General features: G+C 46.2%; 1 protein-coding gene across 2 annotated transcripts in view; it reads right to left on the reverse strand.

Annotated features, from left to right (window-relative positions):
* BMP1 (bone morphogenetic protein 1) overlaps positions 1-15,086 on the reverse strand; it is a 158,725-nt gene that overhangs the window by 13,712 nt on the left and 129,927 nt on the right. For both annotated transcript variants that reach the window (XM_053367747.1, XM_053367748.1), the window contains exons 12-15: positions 13,766-13,961; positions 12,768-12,893; positions 11,660-11,820; positions 10,495-10,675 (exon numbers count right to left, since the gene is read on the reverse strand). In XM_053367747.1, the coding sequence (XP_053223722.1) occupies positions 10,495-10,675; positions 11,660-11,820; positions 12,768-12,893; positions 13,766-13,961 (664 nt within the window). The remainder of the gene's footprint in view (positions 1-10,494; positions 10,676-11,659; positions 11,821-12,767; positions 12,894-13,765; positions 13,962-15,086) is intronic.

Raw genomic sequence — 15,086 nt, forward strand, 5'->3', positions numbered from 1 at the left:
CACTGTTTTACATCTGCCTAAATAATAACAATTTTATTATTTATACCCCACCCATCTGGCTGGGTTTCCCCAGCCACTCTGGGCGGCTTTCAACAGAACATTAAAAACAGAATAAAACCTCAAACATTAAAAACTTCCCTAAACAGGGCTGCCTTCAGATGTCTTCTAAAGGTCGGATAGTTGTTTATTTCTTTGACATCTGATGGGAGGGCGTTCCACAGGGCGGGCGCCACTACCAAGAAGGCCCTCTGCCTGGTTCCCTGTAACCTCACTTCTTGCAGTGAGGGAACAGCCAGAAGGCCCTCGGTGCTAGACCTCAGTGTCCAGGCTGAATGACGGGGGTGAAGATGCTCCTTCAGGTATACTGGGCCGAGGCCATTTAGGGCTTTAAAGGTCAGCACCAACACTTTGAATTGTGCTTGGAAACATACTGGGAGCCAATGCAGATCTCTCAGGACCAGTGTTATGTGGTCCCGGCGGCCACTCCCAGTCACCAGTCTAGCTGCCGCATTCTGGATTAGTTGTACACAGTTTCCGGGTCACCTTCAAAGGTAGCCCCACATAGAGCGCATTGCAGTAGTCCAAGCGGGAGATAACCAGAGCATGCACCACTCTGGCGAGACAGTCTGCGGGCAGATAGGGTCTCAGCCTGCGTACCAGATGGAGCTGATAAACAGCTGCCCTGGACACAAAATTGACCTGTGCCTCCATGGACAGCTGTGAGTCCAAAATGACTCCCAGGCTGTGCACCTGGTCCTTCAGGGGCACAGTTGCCCCATTCAGGATCAGGGAGTCCCCCATACCGCTTTATCACTACCCTAAGGAGTCTCAAAGTAGCTAACAATCTCCTTTCCCTTCCTCCCCCACAACAAACACTCTGTGAGGCGAGTGAGGCTGAGAGGCTCCAGAGAAGTGTGACTGGCCCAAGGTCACCCAGCAGCTGCATGTGGAGGAGCGGAGACGCGAACCCGGTTCCCCAGATTACGAGTCTACCGCTCTTAACCACTACACCACACACCACAAGACTTCATTTTGAATCATCAGAGAAGCACCAGGTACCTGCCGCACTTCCAGCTGCCCATGTATTCCTTGGTTGGCAGAAGCACCCTAGGATTGCTTTCTTACCGTCTGCCATCACTCTGGTGATCCTGTCCTCTTGCTGAGGTGTGTGCTCTAAGACATATGGATTCATTCTCATGCTAACCAGGCCTTGGGCTAGATGGTCCTCAGGGTCCTTCTGACACTACTGTTCTAGGATTCTACAATTCCTCAAGTGGACTCAGTGGTCTTTCTGCTGCCTACACTTTATTCGGCTCCAGACAAAACCCACTGTGCTGAGAAGGGTAATTTTCCCCACAAGAAGGGCATGCACACAAATGTGTATTTGCTAGAGGAGCTGAAACACCAAGTAGTTTTTTTCCTGCATTCCCTACAAGGTTTTGCTACACCAGGGTCCTAGAGAGCTTGAGGAGAACATTAAAATGGCTTCTAGGGAGCTATTCTTCAGTTACTTTAGGTTGTTTGAGCTACATCACTAGGACAAGTGACAAATAATGGGGCTTGAGACAGTTTTGGAAAAGGAATCCAAGGGAGGTTTCATCCTGCTGCTGGGCACCTGAAGATGTGCTACTGTGACCTGTGTGAGAAGAGACAGAAGGGCAGGAATTGGTTTATAGCTTTGCAAGTCTTGCATCTTTGGTCTTTGTAGAAGCAAGAAAAAAATGTACTTCCCTATTTACATTTTCTGCACATTCAGCATAAATATTTGTTGTCAAGGTGGCTAACAATTATAGATAAAATATAGCGCAAGGCAGGGGTGCCAGGTATAGGGGGTGCAGGGGCTTCAGTCACCTCAATAATTTGAGGCAGGGGGCCCAGCCCCACCAATATGAAGGGGGGCTGTCACCCCCCACCACCGCCAGGTGCCCTCCATGCATCCTTGCCCCCTCCTGGCACTTGCCGCGGGGAGGAGGAGGCCCAGCATGGAACCCAGCTCTGCACTCCCCATTCTCTCCCCGGCGTGCAAGCAGGTGTCACGTGATGCACCCCTCCAATGCGCAAGGCATGCTGAAAAGATGAGACCCTTATATATAGTTGGAAGAGATAAAAACCAAGAGAATCTTAAAATGTATATTTTAACATGAAATCAAAGCTAACCAATGTCTGGGGTTTGTTGAGCTTAAATGATGGTTCTGAGCTAATGTTAAAAAGCTGCCTATATATTTAAATATGTATACTGATGTACTTATACAATATATGAACGTGATTTTGTGTAATTTTCTTTATGGTTATTACAAGCAAGCAAGCAAATAAATAAATAACGGCAAAGACAAAAGCTGCAAAATGAAAAACAACAGCTAAAACTGTAGCAGGTTTTGAGTGTTATTGATTTTCCACGTAGTTTCTGCTGCTGGCATTTACCTTTCTGCTTAAAGATCCCTCTTTTATCCCAAAGTGAGAGATGAAGCTGCATTTAATCTATTATTGTCCCTCTGTCTCCTCTCTTTCTTTCCTGACAGTTTCACACAAGTGGCTTTAACTAGTTCTTGATTCAATCTTTTTTTTTGTCATGTGACTATAAACCTACATTACCCAGAATGCTCAGCTGCCTTGCATATGCCTCTGGTCTGCTTTGTCTTCTGCCTGAACAATGGCCAACCCCAACAGAATTTAAGTATTGCATATAAAAAGAGTTGTTGTCTTCTTGCTCCCTCGTGCCTCTCACCTCTCCTTCTCCCTCTTCCTTTTCTTTCTAAAAAAGCAAAAACAGAAAATGCTGGCTGTTCCCCTTGCACCACCTGTGCGTGCCCCGGTTGTGTGCTATGAATGACCCACCAGCTGAAAGTCAAAGCTGCAAGCCACAGGCCCCGTTCACAGGAGCCCAGAGATCTGGACAGCCCCTAGCAGAGGAACACGCCCCCCAGGCAGTGCAGCTGTGGTGGTTTTGAAATCATAGGCTTAAAGGAATCTCTTCCTTCATGCAGAGAACTGTTGCAGAGCTCACCCAACATAGTAAGTGATAATAAGAATAAGAATAAAAAATAAGTATGACTATTATATTTTATATTAGACTGATACCTTTTAGGTTTAACTTTGCAAGCTTTCGAGCTACGCAGAACTTGTGAGGCAGGAAAAGGCTGATGTTCACCGATGGCTTTTGTTATCTTCAAAAGGCATTGCTCAGCTCTAACAACACTTTAACAAACAAAGTCTGCATGTTATTTGCACTCCTGATGTGGTGGCATAATGCACATCCAGAGCAATACTCGGAAGACAAGGATGGCCACTGAAGGGGCTTTGCACAACTTTCCCTCGTTGCCCATTTCCTGCCTTACTGGAGTCTGCAAATGGCAGCATCAATGGGGTGCAGGTTCTGGAGACTGCTGTCCATCAAGCAATGGCTTTTCCCAACTGCTCCCCCCCCCCGCATGAGGAGCCCCTCCCAGACCACGACTGGGAGCACAGCAGAAGCAGCTAGGGAGAGAGAAGAGGAGTTCAGGGATATTTCTTTAAAAAATAATTCAGTTGTGTGTCCTTGTTTCTCAATTTGATCCTGTTACATGGTGTTGTATGTTTTGTGGTATTTTATGCATTGTGACTTGACATTTTTTATTGATTATTGTTTAGTAATTCTTTATTGTAACGGAGAAGTGTAAACTGTTTAATTCTTATTTGCTGATATTTAATTATACTGTTTACTACTACATTTTAATGGATTAATGCTTTGCCCCAATATTAATGAATATTGCTTTATTTTATATGTTGTTTATTTTAAAGCTATTGTGACTTTTTTGCATTGGGTCAGATTGTTATTAGGTGTGTGAACATTGCTGTCTATTTTGTTGTTTCTTCAGCTTGTAAACTGCCTTCTGAATAGTAACAGAGTAAGGCGGTATACAAATTTAAAGTGAAATGAAAAAAATGACTGAATGTCTGTGGGAACCGAGTAGTGGGGATACAGATATGCTCTAAGCACACTGCCCAGCAGGGACCTGGTAATCCAAGATTTATGTTCAACAAGGTTCCGGATGAATTCTGAGATATACCCGCTGCACTGAACATTGCCACTTCTCAGTTCAGGCTACTTCCCAGGGTTGTTGTAAAGCAAAACATTGCTTTGAGCTCCTTGGCAGAAAACAAAAGCCACAACTTAACAATAGTTAATAATGTTCGCTGATGTTCTGGTGGTGATGTTCTGGTGATGAGCTGGCAGTACTGTGAGACACAATCTGATGAGAACGGGATAAAATCTGTATTTGTAACCAGTTTTGCTTTCTCTAGACAATCTGCATGGCCAGATTGTTCTGATTGGGATCACTTTGAAGGCAGATTGCAGGGGCTATGGCATGATGGCACAGGCCTGGTGGGCAAAGGTTTCCCAGGACTACTTTATAGTTGTGATTTTTGCTTTAGAATTCAGTGCTACTTGGAAGCTTGCACATTCCTTTACCAGCAGATCTTGAGTCAGTAACAAATACCTCCAACATTCATTTTGTGTTTCATTTGCAAGGCTGTTAGGGACATGATAGTACACAGATTAAGAAGGCTAAAAACATTCATCTTAACAGTGTCAAAAGTTCCTATATATAAACAGTCAATAAGGCCTCTGCTCAGGTGAGTTCCCTTGAACCATAAGGAAGAGGAAGATAACAAGATACTCACCCTGCTGCCGCTGAAGTCTTGTTGGCTGGGTTTTATTCTGGGATGGTTCCTGGCTTTTTGGTTGCTGGGTGACTCCTGGATACCTTACATGCCTTGCTTTTGTTTTTAAAAAAGTAATTCAAATATACCATACCCCAAAACCAACTCAAATGATTTTTGATCTAGTTGCATGATCCCCAGCTAACAGCACGAGAGCACCCTTCACAAACAAAGTGGCCAAGCCCTCTTCTTTAGAAGCTGGGCTCATCTGATATCATACGTGGAGGCTGCAGAATGCCTTGCCCAGAACTGGGGGGGGGGGGGTATTTCTAAGGTGGGGTGGCAAACAGGGTGCACTGATAGGGACCGGAATCCAGGAGAGGGAAGAAGGAAGCACAAACCTTTCATTGGCTTTCACCTGACTTTTATAGACGGAGAGTTGGAATGAGACAAAATTTTTTTACCACACCTGACATTTGGTAAACTTCCTTTTATCATTTGGGAGGTACAAATAAACCAAATGGTTACATACACTCTGTGCTAAATTACCACTTGGTAAATGTTTGTGTGGCTCTACCCAGATTTAGGGAATAGCACATACATGCACATGGTTAAGCCCATCTTACTTCACACATGACTTAAAGAATACTCATACATCCAACTTCTGTTATAGAGACAAGCACAGTCTTGAAAAGGATTGCTCCCCAGAACCAAATCCTTTGCAGCAAATAACCAGGTACCTAGGTACTGGCATAATGATGCAAAAGCAAACCCTTCAGGATCAACAACCCTCAAGGGTTTCACAGAAGAACAAAAGCTGCAGATATCCTCAAAGGTTTATCCAGGAATTAAACAATGATAATTTAATAAGATAATTTAAACTGACGAAGTTATTGCCTAGACTTTGATCCCACCCAAGGGCTCTGCTTAATGCTCATCAGGTGATGTGGAAAGGCCTTTGAGCCCTGACTGGGAGCATCATTCCAAAGCCTTGGGCAGAAATCTCTCATAGCCCAGCGGCTAGCTGAGACCTTGTGGACCAAAGACTCCAGAAACTGAACCCGGGACTTCCTGCATGCAAAACAGGTCGTCTCCCACGGGGGGGGGGGGGGGGAGAGTGCATTGGTCCATCTGCATACATAGAAGCCTTTAATAAGCCGTTGAGAGTTTCTGCGGCTTTTGTTTCCCTGCCATCTCTTTCCTGTGACATTGCTGAAGCTTTTGCTGATTATGCCAGCTGGGGCGGCCTGCTTTTGAAAGTGTCAAGATAAAAGTTGCTCAGAAACCAGAGATTATTTTGTTGCACTGACATGAAAGTAACAAGACAACATGGAACACAAGACAACATAAGCAGGTAATGGTTTCCCAACATCCTCTGCCTTCTCTGAGCCAGCAGTGGTCTGGCTACATTCTCCTCTAGAATCTCTGTGTGTATTGGGGGGGGATCTTGCCCCATTTTATATGCTGCATACATCAGACAGATCATTCCTGCAAAAAGGCAAACAATCTTCAGGATGGATTGACAACAATGCCTAACTAGTCCAGAAAAAGGGGTGTCAGCTCCCCACTGCCTATCCTATATCAGGGTTTGTCAAAGCAAGTGGAGAATCAGAGAAGCTGCCATCAAGCAGAGCAAAAGCCACGTTGCCTTGGGATGTGGTCAGAAGAAGGGCGTGCAACCCCACAGCCAAGTGTGTCATAGCTGAGAGTGGAGTTGGTAAAAGGTTAAGCAGAGCACAGTGTGCGGAGCACACAGACAGCATAGGACAGGCAGGAAAAGCAGTGAACTTGCAGAGTTCATATGCCTGGTGAGTGTTAAAAATCGAAAAGAGCAATGCTAGAGGATGCAGTGCCTTAAAGAAGGCAAGTTGGCTCAATGTGAAAATGGAAAGCTCTGTCTGTCATTCAAGAAATGACCAACTTTGGATTTGGCTCCAAGTCAATGCTGAAATGAAGAGCAGCATTTAGGTCAGGGCTTCCCATTGTGGAATTTGTGCCTTCTAGGGATCAGGAGAGTACAAGCTGGAGAAAACACCAGATGGAACCTGATGGATGTGGCAGATTAAGGGCTTTTCTACACTTCTTCACTTTTCTACACCCAGATGGAGCAAACAGCAGCTCAGGTTTCCTCAGGAATGATTTCTGCTCAGATTTAGAGCTAAAGAGCAGCTTTTCCCTGGGAAAGGGAAGGTGAAGGGGAAACTGCTTGGACCCGAGCTTTCTCAGCATTGGACAAGTGGAAGCAGGGATGAGCCCTAAGACGCCCAAGCCATTCCTGGCTTTGTGGGGTGTGCGCAGCAAGGGAAGCCAACTGGGTTTCCAGTGAGAAATGGTGCTAGAATGATCCTGAGGGGACCGACGAAGAGCTTGGCCACAAACCATGACAAAGCTGTGATCGAGAGAGGCTTGGCCTTGACTGCAGTTGCAGCAGACAACCAGCTCTTTCCCCAGCACACATATTTAAGACGTATGTAAAATCAGGTAGAACAATACCAGCTTCTGTAAGGTCAGGGCAGCTGACCATCTGCATCTGGCAAAGCTTCTTGCTGGCTGCACTTCTCTCTCACACACTTCATAGGAAGGCAGTTGGACTGGGTTGTATTCAGTGCTAGCCCTGCTCAGCACAGACCCATGGAAGTTAATGGACATGACTTAGATTAATTAATGGCAATGGGTCTGCTCTGAGCAGAATGAGCACTGAATATGGTCCTGTCAGACTTATCTCAAAGTCACTCTGTTCAGGATAAGGATACTGAACTCACATCTGACTGTTCCCATTTTACATAGACTGGCATCATGCATCTAGTTATACTCACATCCCTAGAATCAGATTGCCCCTATGGAATCTATGGGAATTTTAAAAAGCTCAGCTGAGCACAACTGTAGCTACTGCTTGCATCTCCCATTAACTAGCAACTCAGATAGCTAACAAGGATGGCTCACGATAAATGCTTAGAAAGGGAAACAGATGCCTAAATTATGTCATCTGAAGTGGCTCTTTAATCTGATGTAATTAAGTGCACATCAGATAGCCAGAAGTCAATTTTAGCAAAAACAATGCAATTTAGTAAGAAACACTTCACTCCAAATAAGAAAACATATTTGAAGAATAGCTGTCAGAAGCTGCAGACTGACAACAAAGCAACTATCACCAATAAATCTCTCCCTCACCACCAATTCCTTTTCAAGGCAATGTTTTCCTCAAAACACTGTGCCAGAGTTTGTCAGTCATAAAGTCCTGCAAATGGCTTAGTTTCTGTACCTGACAAATGCATTTTGTTTGAGAAGCAGAATATCCTAAATGTCCTTGCTAGTTGCAGACTGTATAAAGATGAGCAAAAATATAGACAGGGACATAAATTCAGCAGTGGTACAAGTATCGTGAGAAAATTAGGGCTTTTTTAACCAAATTCCATTTTGGAGGCTACATCTGTTTCAAGAGAATTTTTATTAAATACCAGCATAAAAGGCAGTATCTGAGTTAAGGGGACTTTAAATAGGGCTGCACTTGGCAGTATCAGCCCTGGGAATTATAAGGTATTCCCTCAACTTCTCCCCCCCCCCCCGCCCCGCAACTCTGCTCTTTTCCTGCTTTATACTGTAATTTAACCACTTTGCAAGGGCTTTCACAGATAAAGGCAGCAAGTGGTGTTATTTAATACACATTAGCTCAGTCTTTGTAGCAACAAATGATGTCAATGGGCCATCCATAGGATTGAGGCTAAGGCTAATTGTGTTCAGGCCAAGACAAAAAACACATTTTCACACACATGAGAGAACATCTGGATGGGCTTTTCAAAAGCCAAACTACATGTGATGTTAAATGCATCTTTGTGTCCAAGGCGCTGTATTTTACAAATTCAATTTGCATTGGGCACATGGGGGGGGGCTGATAAATTAAGGGGCTAAGAGCCGGCATGGAGGGGGAGTTTAACTGCTTCCTCCCCTGTTGTGGACCTGAAGAAAATTCTTCCTCTGAACCTGCTATTTGCACCAGCAGAAAATCCCCCATCAGCACCACAAAGGGAGTTTCCTGCAAAGCAAATTCTGCTGAACTTCCATTCATGTCAATGGGGACTGAAATGTATGGTCCCAGCAGTTTAATGTGAGATGACACAGGCCAGGATCGTGTGGGTGCCCAATTACACTTGGTATGAATGAGGAGCAATTAAGAAAGGAAAGAGCCCGACCACAGTAGTGGCCTCTCCTCTGCATGTAACCATTATAGAAAGACTAGCACAAGAAGCCTCAATGAGGCCGAACGAGAGCAGGTGCAGGATGCAGGAGAACATGAGCCCAGCCTGCTCTCAGTGGCAAGTCTTCTTTAGGTCTGCCCCAAATGTGAAGGAAACTACAGGTGTGCTGGCAATTATAACCCTCTTCAGGTATTATACGCACATGGAATATGCACGCAGGAAAGAGCACTCCAACCTCCACACTCCCCCCCCCATCCGGTCACCTCCATGAGTTAGGTGGGTCATTTGGCAGGGGTGCTCCAGTTATGGGATGCCCAGAGCCTACATGAATAACCTTTCTGCATTGGGCAAAGACCTTTTCATTCATTCTCCCAGACCTTTTAGAACTATGTTTCCCCCCATGGAACAGATTACTTCTGCATCTGGATTTAAAATGCTGTTGTGTTGCTTGTGCTGGTTTTCAGGCTGAAGTCTGAAGTGATGGCTTTCAATGTTTTCAATGTATATTGCCTGACTCTGTGTGAACTGCCACAGGGGACATTGTTGATTTGGCAGTCAGCAGATGTTTTAAAGGAAGAACTAAATAGGCTCCTGCATGATGTAGAACCATAGACAATCAGGATTCCACACCATTTGGGAGCCTAAATGAGCACAGGATGCCCTCCCCATAGATGGGTGATAGAGGGGCAGATCCCATGCATGCACCCCCACTCACACGCTCTAATTCCGCTCTAATTGTGGGTAGAAGGTCTGAGAAGAGGTTACACCACTGGGGCTGCATGAAAAATGGGTGTCTTAATGGCCCTTCAGCAGAGGAACATGAATTCAGCAATTTTGCTTTCTCTTGCTCTGAAGGGAGCTTCTGACAACAAGATTCCTGCAAGAATTAATCTCCTCTGTAAAGAGGAGCAGAAATCATGGCTACTGTTAGACACAGGAGACATGGCTCCATAGTCAAACAGACTCACCTGCTGCACAGGACAAGGGAATAGCACATCACATGACGCTAACAGGGCTTCAGCAACCATGGGTGCCTAAGGAAACCAGTAGACCTTTTAACTACTGGGAGTATAGCAGTCATGGTATTCAGACTGACAACTTACTGGGTATGTTAACTCCCTCCTAATTCAATGCTCTGGAAGTATACAAGCAAAGAAGAGGAACAGCACCATCTGGCCATGTCTATGCAGTGCCCAAGAGAGAAGGGAAAAAAGGAATCAGGATGGTTAGGCAAGACTCATGTTTGTGTGCCTGAAAAGAAGTTGAATACCTCAACGTGTAGACAGAATACTTTGCTGGTTTAAAATACAGATTTCTGAAATGTGGAGTTCTTAAGGGACTCAGTATGCATTGGGGACGGGTCATCCTATCCTCAGCTGGTGCAAAGTGGAACATTAAGTCTCCTAGGACCAAGGAAGATTCACACCCAGTTCAAGAGTGGGGGGTGAACACTATTCCTGGTGAGTTCCTTCCAGGGGGGTCTGCCAACAGAGCTAAGTGCAGAGCAATCCTTTAAAGAACCCCAGAGTGCTCCTGTGGGGAGAGATCAGGGACTGCACCCTCTAAGCACAGGTAAGTGTATAAAAGGGGTTAGTTGCTGGAATGAGGGGAAGCAGCCAAAAGATATCCATGCCTTGGGTGCACCAAGCGGCTCTACCTGAGAAGAAATGAGCTTTGAAACCCTTCTTGGAGACAGTGTTGTCGGACTTGAACTCAATGCGCATGTTGTTGTACTGGGAGGTGATCACATCAGGCTTTTCCGCCCCACAAAACTTGCCGTGTAGTTTGGCCTCAGAAGTGAGGCCGCTGCGCACTTCTACAAAGTCATACTTGCAGACCTGCGGGAAAGGCAGAAACAGGTGATTCCCTAGAGTTATGGCAGGTGGGCGAGAGGCCAGAGGAAAGGCCCACAGTATTTTGACACCTGAGGTTAAAATATGCTCCCTCCAGCCCCAAGCACAGAAAGACAGCCTTTGATGTCCATGCGCCATCTTCCCTTGGTACAGGGATGTTTTACATTGTTTAGGGGTGGAAGGATGAGAAGGGCTCCCCCCCTTGTGCATTTATATCTGTAGAGAACAAAAGGACACAACAATATTTTCTTAATAAGAATCTAAGAAGACCCCTGGCTGCATCCGGGTCAGAATCCTGTTTTCCACTGATAGCTAGATTCTTCTGGGCAGCTCACCAACAGGGCATGAGGACAGCAGACCTTCCATGCGATTGCACCCCCGGCAGTTGACGTTCTGTGTTTCCTTTCTCTGAACAAGGAGGTTCACGTAACCATTATGGCTGATAGCCCCCCAAAGACCTTTCCTCCTCCATAAACTCCTTTAATCCTCTTTCAAATCCATCTAACACAGCAGCCATCACCACAACTCCAGGCAGTAAAGTCAATTTACTTATGTGTTTTCTGAATAATATTTTGTCGGTACTGATTCTAGTGTTAATCAGTTTCACTGGGTGACCCTGAGTTCTATTATTAGGGGACAGGTAGAAATGTTTCTCTCTATCCACATTCTGCCCTTCCCCCTTCACCCCTGCCACTCATTCCTTCTCAATACCTCCCCTGAAATACTAACTCAGGTACCAACTGCAGCATGGATCAGGGCCTTTTGGGTGGCTGCTCCAAGGTTGCAGAATAATTTTCCTCGGGGGGTGTCAGAATACACCTCACCTCTGACCCTCAGAAAGTGGCGTAGAGGCCAAGACACTCTTCACTTCCCAATCCCAGGGGATGCAAGGTAGCTGGATACCCTCTTAAGGGGTGTGACACTCCAAAGGGTTAGTGAAGGAAGTTCTGCTTAAAGCCAGGCACTCACATCATTGCCCTCTGTCTCAAAGAAGTCAAACTGCAAGGATATACGGTACTGGGTGGGTGCCACCAGCTGCCAGATGCAGTTCTTGTTGGGCGGATATTCCTTTGGCCATCCAGGGCTTGTGATGGAGCCATTAAGTTTGGTGAGGAATCCGCCACAGGCAGCTGCAAGACAGAAAACCCAACAGGTCAATCATATGGCTCTCACATCCCAAGCTATCACCCCGTGGGCACTGTGTGGAACTCTGTTGTGCTACAAAGGGTGTGCAATCAACCTCCTGCCTTAATCGATTTGGGACCTACGGTACCGTATTTTTCGCCCTGTAGGACGCACCGGCCCATAGGACGCACCTAGTTTTTTGGGGGGGGAAATAAAGGAAACATTTTTTATTCCCCCCCCCCCAGCCGCGGATATCTGCCCGAAGCGCGGGGCGCTCTGCTTCGGCGTGCCCCGCGCTCCGGGCAAGCAGGCTGCTATCCCCACGGGCTCCCCAGGCTTGCTGATAGCTTCCTGAAGCCTGGAGAGTGAGAGGGGTCGGTGCGCCCATAGGACGCACCCAGATTTCCCCTTTATTTTTGGAGGGGGAAAAGTGCGTCCTATAGGGCGAAAAATACGGTATATATATATTTAAGGACTGCCTTCTTTCATATGGGATCTTGCAATTGTTCTGTCCAACATCTGAGGCCTCCTCTGAATGCCATTCTAATATGAAGTTTGCAGGTCATCTGCTAGGAGCACAGTTCACTGGGTAGTGGCACTGACTCTGTGAAATTCACTCCCTGCAGAAGTTATGCCAGTTCCCAACACTTTACTCCTTAGCTAAGGCCTGGCTGTTTCAGAAGGCTGTTGGCCAGCATGAATTATTTTTACACTTCTAGGTAATAAGGGCTAATATTGAACAGTCAGTTGCTGCTGTTTGGGGCTACGATAAGATAAGTGGGTTTTATTGTTTTAATTCAGTAGTTACTTTGGCTGTTTGTAAGTCATTTTCATGTTAAAGAGAAGCAGTGTATAAATTCTTCAATAAAATGATTTCCACCATGCCCTCGTAGCATCAACTAGGAAAAGGAGGCCCTCTGTGGTGGAGAGGTCCCACTCCTCTGATACTCACCCTCACACCTGCGCTTGTCTGGTGCCAACTCATAGCCAGGGTCACAGGCGCACTTGTAGCTGCCCAGAGTGTTGACGCAGCGCTGCTCACAGCCTCCATTGTTGGGCCTGGAGCACTCATCCACTTCTAGGGAGACAACAGCAGAGAAGTCCCAGGGTGCTGGGTGTCTATTTGGTGCCCACTTTGGGGTCAAAGAACCTAACAACTGTAGGGTTGGAAGGGACCCAGAGTGTCACCTAGTCCAACCCCCTGCACTGCATCTCTCCATCTAATTCTGTTCCTCTGTTAAACTCCAGGAGGAGTTTCTACCTTGCTTCTTTTTCATATCGTGCCCTCAAAGAGGTAGCTATCAAGACTTGAGAGAGAGAGAGAGAGAGAGAGAAACTAAACTACCAGTCCTGCAAAGAAGAAAGGAAGGAAGATGAGAAGTCTTGGTAGTCTTTTGATTTAATATGGGATTTTAAAATGCTTTACATAAATACATACAAAAAATTGTCTGTGGAGGCAGGAAAGTAACAGCTTCTGGAAGTCAGAGGATGCTGGTTTCCTCAGCTCAGCAAAATACACATTTTCCTGTGCGAAGCCTGCCTCCTCGTTGCCAGAACAGGAACACACCAACCACATGGAAGGCCTTCCCAGCAAAATGCAAGGTCAGCCTTCCCAGCCGGGTGCCCTTCAGATGTGGGGCTAATGCAAGTTGCACTCCAAAACATCCAGAAGGCACCAGGTTGGGGGGGCTATGTAAGACATCGGCTGCAGCATGTGAGCGGGTGTGAATCTTCAGGAGCACTTTGCTTTAAGATCAAGATCTCAGATCAGAGGGCTGAACAAGCTGATCCTTTAGATCCAAACGAGCACATAGAAAGTGGCATTGTTATGTGCCTTTTTTCAGCTGAATAAGCACAGATGCTCAGCCCATAGAAATCTGCTCCCCATCCCACAGAAAACTGATGCTGATGTACATCACCATTGCTTCCTAGGGGAAGGACCGGGGGTACCTTTGAAGAAACTGACAGCAAAGCCAGCCTTGTTGATGGACCCATCTGACACAAACTTCATCCACAACTTGTTGGAGGTGCTCTTAATGTCATCGGGCTTATCGTAACCGCAGTACCTCCCTATCAGATTGCCTGTCTCTGTGTTACCATCCCGGATCTCCAGGTAGTCGTAAGCACAGCTATCATGGCGCTCAATCTGCGGGAATGAGGGGGAAATGCAGGATTAGGGAACATTTCATGCAGTCTTAGCCAGGATACACAGTGCATGGGGCTGCCAGAGTTGACTCTTGCAGGTCGTCTCAGTCACAAGCAGTGGTGGCGGGCAGATCCACAAGCCCTCCAGAAAGAATAACAGATTCCCAAACTCGGAAGGGACACTTGCTCTTCCCTCATGGTGCAAAGGTCCACTTCAAACAACCCACCTTGACAGCCTTACTCATTCTTCCACCGTCACTGGACCCTGTCTTACTCTATCTCTGCTATTCATTGGACTCAGCTATACAGCTGCAAATAAAATGCTTTAAGTGCATTATACAAATGTGACCACTAGATGGCGATGGTGAGCTATGGCAAATTCAATATCCCCCCCAAAAAAAGTTGTTTAATAAAGCATTTTCACAGTGTTTTTTATATGTATGTAGATTCCACCATTGCCCATCCTTCCTGCCCTGCTTCTCTGCTTGTCCAGCCTAATGTAGATTTTAAGTCCTGAGGGTGCAGGCTGCCCTTCTCTTGCTCCACACGCCTTCTATGCTGCTGCCATGAGGTAAGAAGTAACAATAATGAGTAACTGTGAGTGAGCAAGTAAGTCGTCGGTGGGTAGAATACCTAGGTTGCCATGTCTAGACCCAGAAGGGATAAGGATTCCATGATATGCTACTTTTATGTGTGTAGGGCATTTGAAAAATAAATAAATAGACAAACAGTGAAACATGTGACCCACCCCACCTTGCAGTCTTGAGAGGTACAGTCCCATGTGCTTTTTGTGACTGTGCAAATAAGCTCTGAGTGGGCCCAAGCTGAGAATGTGACAGGAATGAGGTTTTGGTTTTCCGGATCCTAGCCTGTTGACTTGACTCATGTTGCTTTCAAATATGGATGGAACTCAGGCACTGAGATCCTAGAAAAGGCTAAAGCAGGGGTCCCTAAACGCGGTAACTTTGCTGACCCCTGCACTAAAGGCTGTAGCAGACATGGCATCAAAGTTGTCTTGGCACTTAAAGGTAAAGGTAAAGGTACCCCTGCCCGTACGGGCCAGTCGTGTCCGACTCTAGAGTTGTGCGCTCATCTCACTTAAGAGGCCGGGAGCCAGTGCTGTCCG

Source organism: Podarcis raffonei, chromosome 15 (assembly GCF_027172205.1).
Source record: "Podarcis raffonei isolate rPodRaf1 chromosome 15, rPodRaf1.pri, whole genome shotgun sequence".
Taxonomy (NCBI): domain Eukaryota; kingdom Metazoa; phylum Chordata; class Lepidosauria; order Squamata; family Lacertidae; genus Podarcis; species Podarcis raffonei.